This window comes from Gossypium hirsutum, chromosome D10 (genome assembly GCF_007990345.1).
Source record: "Gossypium hirsutum isolate 1008001.06 chromosome D10, Gossypium_hirsutum_v2.1, whole genome shotgun sequence".
Lineage (NCBI taxonomy): Eukaryota > Viridiplantae > Streptophyta > Magnoliopsida > Malvales > Malvaceae > Gossypium > Gossypium hirsutum.
Genome location: NC_053446.1, coordinates 5383160 through 5392480, shown reverse-complemented (window position 1 = coordinate 5392480; position 9321 = coordinate 5383160). Strand labels below are relative to the sequence as shown.

Here is a 9321-nt window from a genome sequence, read left to right as displayed (position 1 = left end):
TATTGAATGCGATAATATAAAAAATAATACGAGCAACAATAATGAAAACGAATAAAAAGAGACAAGTTAATAACATACAAAATAACAAGTATAAGCGAATAAAATTAAAACATTCTTTTAAAATAATGATGAAAACGTGAATAAATAATTAAAAGGAACGTGAACAAAATTATAAAAATAAAAAAGTATAAATATGTATATATATGTATATGGAAATTATAAAGTATATAAAAATATATATGTATATATATAAATTGTAAAATATATATAAAAAATATATGTGTATACGAATTATGAAATATAAAAAAAATATATGTAAAGGGTATATTTTAAATATAAAGGATATATAAATATGCATATATATTTATGAAAAGAAAATGTGTATGTAGATATATATCGTTATGTATATAAATTGCAACATATATAAAAATATATAAGTATGTGTACATATATATATAAATAAGTTATAAAAAATATGTACGTAAATGTGCATATATATATGTTATAAAAACGCATGTATAATGTATATATAAATTATAAAACGTAAAAAGTATAGAAGTATATATATAAATCAAAGATATGCATGTATATATAATTAAATCTAAAATTGGAAAGGTCTAAATGAGTAACTAATAATAAACATGATAATAACAATATTAAAATAATAATGGTAAAAATAATGACAGCATCATCAAAATTAATTAATTTAATAGTAAAAATATAAAAAGATTAATTTGAACTGAAAACAGAGCTTTGGGGGCAAATCTGTAAATAAAATAAAAAGGGAAGACCATTCTGAACACGCGCATGACACGGAGGGCCTAAAAGGAAAATTTTCCCTTCTCCAAAACGGCGCCGTTCGAATAGGGACTAAACTGTAAGCGCGAAGAAATGTGGGGTAAAATTGAAAAAGTAAAGAATACTTAATTGAAAACACAAAGAAAAGCAGAAGGACTAAGGTAGCAATTATACCCTAGTCACAAAACACGAGAATCCTCCAGGTAAATGGGTCGGGTCGCTCGCGGGTCGCTCAAAACGGCGCCGTCTTTGCGCTAAAAAACCCTGAACGAAACGGTGTCGTCTTGTAGCAGTATAAAAACTAATTTTTTTTCAAAAAAAGCTCTTTTCCTCTTCTTTTTCCAGAAGAACATCCTCATTCTCTCTCGGTCCCTCTTTCCCCTTGCCCATATTCCGACCTAGGGCTTCGGTGCACCTCTGCAGTAGCTTCGCCGTAGGCGGCGGTCGGAGGTGCAAAGTCGGGCCCTCATCGGTCTCTTTTGAGGTCGGCCATCCCTAGAACTAGGATTCAAGGCCAAATTCTTCGAAAGATGGGCCAAACCTAGAAAAACCGAAAGAAATTGTTTGTTTCTTCCTTTCCTCCGACGCGGCGCAGGTAAACTCCCTTCCCTTTTTTATTTTTATTTTACAGATATGTAAAAAAAACACAGATTTAAAATATCAAAAACTATAAAAGAATCACCTTTTTTGAACTTCTATTTTTTGATTTCTCCTCAATATATATATTTACATTCGTTCTCTTCCCCTTTTCTGATTACATTGCTTTTACTTTTATAGCCAAATACATATTAGCTTTTTGCTACTGTTTGTTTCTGCTATTTGTTGTTGTTGTTGTGTTTTTCTTTCTCTTTTCTTGCAGGTGGTCAACGGATGCGGAGTTTGCTATTTTGGTGTAAGGTTGCAGGCGGTGGCAGACCTCGGGCGGTGCGAGAGGTGACATGATTGAGGGGCAGCAGCGCTAGAAACCCTTTCTGAAAATTTTTGGTATTTTGGGCCATTGGGCTTATAGTACATTGGGCCTTATGGGTTTTTATTTTTTATTTTTGATTTGGTTTGGGTTCATTTGGTGTTGGCCCGGGCTAAAATTGGGTTGTACATTAACATTGTTAAAAAAACCCATTGACCAATTATATTGTGCCACATCAACACCCATGTGTTTTTATTTTATTTTATAATTTTATATTAATATTATTTTATTTGATGACCAACTATATTGTGCCACATTATGCACACTTTATTACCTCTATTATCTTAAATGTGTTAAGATTTTGGTAACAATGTAATAGTTTAAGTACCACTTATGACCAAAAAAGTTTAACTATCAAATTGAGAAAAGAGGTATAGTTTAGGGTGCAATTTGTCAAATAAGCTTATTGTACATACTTTATTACCTCCATTAATTGTATATATTTATACTACTAATAAAACCTCTGACTGAGTTGGTGTCATGGGTTAATCGGGTCCCAACTTAGTTAGAAAAAAACTAATATACATTTTTATTAAATGACTAGTATTATTATTTTATGGTCTTTTTGCCTTTTCATACTTTTATATAGTTTTTAGATAAAAGAACTAAAATTAACATGTCTAGGAATTAAACCGGTGTTTAATAGATTTATGAATTTTTTTACCACTATATTAATAATAATTATTGCGTAAAAAAACTTTTAACAAAAAATGTTTTCTCTCACCAAATTTGTGTCCTAAAATTGTCTAAATGTCAAATCTGAATGCTAAATTGAAATAACATGAACCAAATGTCAAAACGAAATGATTGAACTTGAAATGACTCAACCCAAAAAAACTCAAATGATCCAAACTCAAAATGACTTTAATTGTATTTGATCCAAATTCAAAAGAATTCAAACTGAAATTAACCTAAATCCAAAATGATTTGAAAATTTTTAGTACACAAATTAAACTGATACAATATTGATGAAATTAAATAAACTTTGAATAATTAAAGGTAAAAGAATGGAATTGCTTCAAACTTAACCCAAATTCTAGTAGCTTGAAACATAATATCCTCGTATTAAGCTTTTCGTATTAAGCTTTGACTATTGATTTAGGTTTACTTGGTGTTAGTTTAAGAATTTGCGGAGACAAACTAAACTCACCTTAGACGCCAATCGCTCATCCAAATCCAGTTTTAGCGGATAAATTTTCTTTTCCTTTTTCCTGAATTGAGGAGAAATCTACCGCGAGGAGAACAAGGGAAAAGCAGGCAGCAAACTAAAAAAGTGCAGACATGTCGTTCGTGAAAGGAGATTTGTTAACGAAAACAAGGAAACTCGTCAATGGTTTGGCCAAACCTCAGCCTGTTTGGCTTAAAGCCATGGAACAGTTTGTCTCTTTCTCTCCCCGTTACTTCCCCCCCCTTTTTTATGTTTTTAATAGGGTTTAAGCTTGTTTTTCTTTTGTTTGGTTAACTTCTTACAATTAAAATCCAAATGGATCTTAAAATTGCTTTGTGGTTTTCTTTAAATTGTTCCAATGAGTTCATTTTTAGTGTAGGTAATGAAAATCGAATTATTTTGATGACCCTGATTGTTTGATTTCTCTCGTCTTTTACTCGAAAACGAACACAAATAACTTTTAGTCTCTTGGCTTAGCTTCAGAATGGCGACTCCACTTCATTTTCTAGGTTTTATTTTTCTTATATGATGTGCCACTTGCTTTCCTGCAATATAGAAAAGAAAAGATAAGGCTTGTTTTTATTTATTTGAAGCTGAATTATTGTTATGAAGCTCTGATTTGCAACTTTGCTATGTGTGAAATATGATTAAGAGACTGAATGTTGTTTATGAACTTGTTTGTTATCCCTTGTATTGTTGAAGGTCCATAACTAATTAATTATGGCATTCATGTCCTTAGTTTAGGGTTTAAATTTTGTCTCTACAGAATTTTAGCTGATTTAATCTATGAATGATACTTGATTTTGTGTTTTACATTAAAAAGTTCTTTCAGAAATATCCGGTTGCAAAAGGTCACGATGCCATCAAGTATAATATTCCTCCTTTTACTATGTTTTTGTTATTCAGTTTTGTGTGTAACATGGTATTAAGAACAATAGATTTAGACATGCACTCTTAGAGCCAATTTGGCTTGAATTATCATTGTGTTAATAATGAAAATTGGTATTTCATTTTCTTAATCTTTTGTCTGAAGAAAACAAATCAAGTCTTATGAGTTCGAGTTCTCGATGCTAATTGGATACGATGCAGATATCAAATGGTACGAATATGATCTTTTGCATATAGTTGAGTGAGATACGCTTGTGCTTTTTTTTAAATCTTTGGAATTTGGATTTTTATTTTAAGGGTTTCGTGTTTGCACATGTGTATGGATATATCTATTTGTTTGGTTGTTGAATTTTGAAAACGATTGTAAAAGGTATGGTATGTTGCTCCAACTCTTCATTTTTCTCAAAGCACTTGTGTTCGACACATTTGAGTTAGGGATATGACCTTCTAAGGAGCCTTCAAATACATGGAAAAAGCTAAAATATATAACCTACTCTCTCATGGAGTCTCGAGTAACATAGAGTAAAAAGAATTCTTTCTGGAGAAACTCCCATGAGTCATAATATGGATTTACTGAGGAATTATTCTGCACAACGGAAGTTTGGTTGATAACTCACTGCAACTTTTATATGCATCTGATATTAACTTATGGATGATTGATCGACATGAATTTATCCTTCATGCAGTTCCGAAATAAGAGATCTCTATGTTTTGCTTCTTTTAATAGTTTGTTACTTTTTTTGTTCTTTTAATCTTTGATTGAATGATCTCTTACTCTGGTTTCATATTAGACATGGTGGGTGAGTGGATTAAGTTTATGCCTTGCTTCGATGCAGAATATCTGCTTATGACCCTCCACCGGCACGTCTATTTGGTTTGCGAGTACTTGAATTGAAAGAGCTGGGAGTCACCGAGGAGGAAGCAGTGGCCGTTGCTGATGTATGTTTCTTGTGTTCTGACTTCTGAGACTACCTGTTGTTCTTGTTTTTGGTTTTTGCTTCTATAAATTGCCGGTGCATGCTTTGATGATTGTTGAATGGAACAGTCCTTGTTACTTTTTGGCTGTTGTGTCCATGAGTTCATCATCACTATTCATAGGCCATGGACTTGTAATTCATGGTGGGTTCTATGAACATGGATAGTGATAAAAGTTGGTGGGGATCACCACCCTGTAAAGACTGCTTAAGCTTTATGCACATTTTTGTTAACTCTTGGCATCCCCATTTAGATGGAATATCGGATGGAGAAAAAGGAGAAGAAGAAAGCATATGCTCGTTTAAAACAAATTGCCCGTCTTCAAGGAAAGAAACCTTCACCAAACCCATACCCTAGTGCAATCAAGGAGAGACAAGCGCTGGAGAGAAAGTTTGTCTGAGAACGTTTCTCCAGTCCAGAGATATGGAAAATTGTTGAAAAAATTAAAGAGGAGCGGCGAGCTGAGAGGTTCAATGGAACAGTCAGTGGTGGCTTTTGAGATGACCTGTTTTCGGTGAAATGGTGCTGGTTATTTTAACCGGAACTTCATTTAGACCATTGCTATAGGTTTTTACTTTCTGATTTCTGCTTACATTTCTTATGTCATTGGATGTTTTCACAAAGTTTTCTGAATTGCTTGCATCTGATACAGTGTAAGAAATTTTGTAGGATTTTGAAATAATTGGGATCCCAATGCATCGTGTTTTTTTAAGATGCCACTAAATTGATTAGATTATGCTACTAAATTGTACATTGTGTATATTGGAGATTAGTTCTCTTTTCTAAAATTCAAAACTGGTTAATAAAGAATGATAATGACTCTTGTTTTATAGTTTGTTTGAATAAATCAGAGTTATGTTGTTTTACATTTCATTTGGATGTAGGGCAACATATCGAGTACTCCTGGCATAGTTGTTGTCTCTTGTGCACAAGTTCAATGAATTGTACATGAAGCTTGAAGAGTTGCATCATCTCCTACGAGTTGCATAGTTGTTGTCTCTTGTGCACAACTTCGATGAGTTGTACATGAAGCTTGAAGAGTTGCATCATATCCTACAAGTCACGACTATCTTATGTAATTTTTTTTTGTTGTTGTTGGCTTTTACTTATCCATTGGTGGCATGTACATAGGTGGTCTTAACAATCAACATCGATGCCCCAGATGCAAGCACACATTTCTATAAAAAATATATAGATAATGTAGCTCTGGGCCCCTTATGTATCCTTTACTATATATGATAATGTAAATATATCTATATCTACTAGCTGCAAAAGGCTTGAAGAATCTGTTTCCTTTTTATGGTTCTCTATAATTTGGCCAAATCATGACCTCTCTCGTGGTTGGTGCAATTCTTCTCTTGTTGTTGTTGACCAGAATTGTCTCAGCCGGTAGAGATGTAACTGGAGACATACTCCGGTTACCTTCAGAAGCTAATAAGGTCTTCCATGGGGGCGACGATGATAAAGTTGAAGGCTCAAGATGGGCAGTTTTGATTGCCGGATCTAATGGATATTGGAATTACAGGTATCAGGTCATAAATAGTCTAATTTGTCAAAAAAGTTACTTATTTTGGGGAATTTTATGATGAATTTATTGTTTTTTAATTCATAACGATTGAAGGGTCTTATTAGTTTTGAAGGACATATTTATCTATATATTTGTTTCAGGCTGATATTTGTCATGCTTATCAACTGTTGAGAAATGGTGGCCTAAAAGAGGAAAATATCATTGCTTTTATGTATGATGATATTGCCTACAATGAAGAAAACCCTAGACCTGGAATCATCATTAACAATCCCCATGGTAATGATGTTTATAAGGGTGTTCCAAAGGTTTGTTCTTTTTTCATGGTTACTTGTAATTTTCTTTAAGAAAATTATAAATTGGATGCCTAAATGATGTTCCTATGCAGGATTACACTGGAGAAAATGTTACTGTTCACAACTTTTTTGCTGCTATCCTTGGAAACAAATCTGCTCTTACAGGGGGTAGTGGCAAAGTTGTTAATAGTGGCCCCAATGATCATATCTTCATATATTACTCTGACCATGGAGGTCCTTGTGTACTTGGTTAGTTCTCATTAGCTTGGTCATTAACTTCATGTCTATTACCTTGGATTCTTGTTTGTCATTTCGGCTTGAAACTTAATATTGGTTTATAGAGTTGCTAATGAATAATGATGAATTGTGTGTTAATCCAGGGATGCCTACCTTACCTTATCTTTATGCTGATGATTTGATTGATGTTTTAAAGAAAAAAATGCTTCCGGGACCTATAAAAGCTTGGTAAATTTTGTTGTTCTAGATATCTGTTGGTTTCTAGATGCCTTGTTCATCGCTATGTTGTAGTTTTTAATTTCTTGTCTGCCAGTATGTAACTTTATAGGTATTCTATCTTGAAGCTTGTGAGTCTGGAAGCATCTTTGAGGGTCTTCTTCCCGAGGGTTTGAATATCTATGCAACGACGGCGGCAAATGCAGTCGAGAGTAGCTGGGGAACCTATTGTGCTGGAGAGTATCCAAGTCCTCCCCCAGAGTATGAAACCTGCTTGGGAGACTTGTACAGTGTTGCTTGGATGGAGGACAGGTACATATAATTTTTTATTTACCCTTCGGTTCATTGAATCTGCGAGGTTTTTGAAGTTGAAGCCCTATTGCCTATATCTGTTTTCGATAGATTTCAGTTTAGCATTTCCAGTTTATTTCATGTCTCTAAGAATTTGGTAAACAAATACAAAAATCAGAGGCAAAGTAGGTGGATATATTCTGATTCTTTTGATATCATCTGGATTAAATTAGGATATATTTTAATACTAAGGAATCAGCTTTTTTCTTAATAGTTGAGTTACATCTCTCGGTATGTATTTTTAATGTTCTGTATCTTGTTGAGCAGTGACATACATAATCTGCGGAAGGAGACTTTGCACCAGCAATATGAACTTGTATGGCTTTTTTAAACCTATGCTTTGCATGAGCTGTTTCCTTTCCTTAAAAAGAGAAAAAAAAATGGCGGCTTCGATGTCATCTTCCTATAGTAGTTATTTATTACTGCTATATAGATATAAATAAATATGAAACTATATACTGAAAATGAGAGGTCGGTCTAAGTTCCTTTGACATTGAATTCAAGTGCCAATGAGTCTTATTCAGTATTATGCTAAAATCCAAATGGTTACCCGGTTGAGTTATATGGTGAAATTTCACTGTGCTGGTCTTTACAGGTAAAAAGGAGGACTATCAATGACAATTCTGCATATGGCTCTCATGTTATGCAATTTGCTGGTATAGGAATTAGCATGGACAATCTCTTCACATGTTTGGGTACCAATCCTGCTAACGATAACTTCAAATTCGTCAATGGGAACTCATTGTTGCCACCCACCAAAGCTGTTAATCAGCGCAATGCTGATCTTGCCCATTTCTGGGATAAGGTTTGTATCCTATGTCTCTTGCATCAGATATTACTGTGAACGAGTGTAAGATATGAACCTTTGTTCCATACGTTGAAAGCTGAACTGCTAGTTTAGAGCTCATCCCACTCAAGTTATTTTCGAACCAATTGTGCAGTATCGCAAGGCACCTGATGTCTTGGTTAGGAAGGTTGAAGCTCAAAAGCAGGTTATGGAAGCCATGTCCCATAGAATGCATGTAGACAAAGGTATACAACTCATTGGAAAGCTGTTATTCGGAGTCGAAAGAGGCCCTGAAGTTTTAAACACTGTTCGACCAGCTGGTCAACCTCTTGTTGATGGCTGGAAATGCCTTAAGAAAATGGTAATATCCTTGATTCTCAGTCCCTCTTCCTCATTTTCCTTTTTCTCATCATGCAACTTACGAAGATGCTCTGTTCATCGACACATGTGAGAACCTTTGAGACGCACTGCGGATCACTGGCACAGTACGGGATGAAACACATGCGTTCCCTTGCGAACATCTGCAATGCTGGAATTGAGACAGAAAAGATGGGTGAGGCGTCAGCACAAGCTTGTTTCAACATTCCTTCAGGACATTGGGGTTCTCTTGGGAAAGGGTTCAGTGCATAAAATATAGCAGAACTGTCAACTGTTGAAGACCTTAACTTTGATGATGCTGTATTTCATAATGTGTTTTCCTAAGAGATATCTGTATATTATATATATGTATATATATAAACTCTCTGCATTTTGATGACTATTCATGTGATTGCTTCTGCCCAAAAGTATTGGGTAGCCACACTGTACCAGACATGCTTAATTTAAATGAATGTTCTTCTGTTATGATTCAAATGAATTGAATCTTGGAGATGGGATTGTATAGAATATTACATTGCAAAGCTTAAAATGTGATCTTTTTGGTGTAACATGTTTCAATTACATTGAATTTTAATTAAATTTAGAGTCGAATTTATTTGAATCTCACAACATGGGTAAAATTTTGTCTACTAATTGAGTATTTTTATTATTATTAAATTTAGGTTCATTATAACATGTTTTTCTTGTTACATGTCTATTAATTGAATATTTTTTTAATTTTAAAATATCGAACCA

General features: G+C 33.8%; 1 protein-coding gene, 1 long non-coding RNA gene and 1 pseudogene across 2 annotated transcripts; all 3 read left to right on the top strand.

Moving 5' to 3' along the window:
* Positions 1–1157: 1157 nt before the first annotated feature.
* Positions 1158–2004, top strand: LOC121222344 (uncharacterized). The gene is made up of 2 exons (XR_005919575.1): positions 1158–1393; positions 1658–2004. It is a non-coding gene; the product is annotated as an uncharacterized lncRNA (long non-coding RNA).
* Positions 2005–3046: 1042 nt separating this feature from the next.
* LOC107915238 (uncharacterized) lies at positions 3047–5196 on the top strand. The gene is made up of 3 exons (XM_016844402.1): positions 3047–3141; positions 4658–4760; positions 5050–5196. The coding sequence occupies exons 1-3, from the start codon at positions 3047–3049 to the stop codon at positions 5194–5196; spliced, it is 345 nt and encodes a 114-aa protein (XP_016699891.1).
* LOC107913877 (vacuolar-processing enzyme-like) lies at positions 3154–9064 on the top strand (annotated as a pseudogene).
* Positions 9065–9321: the final 257 nt, after the last annotated feature.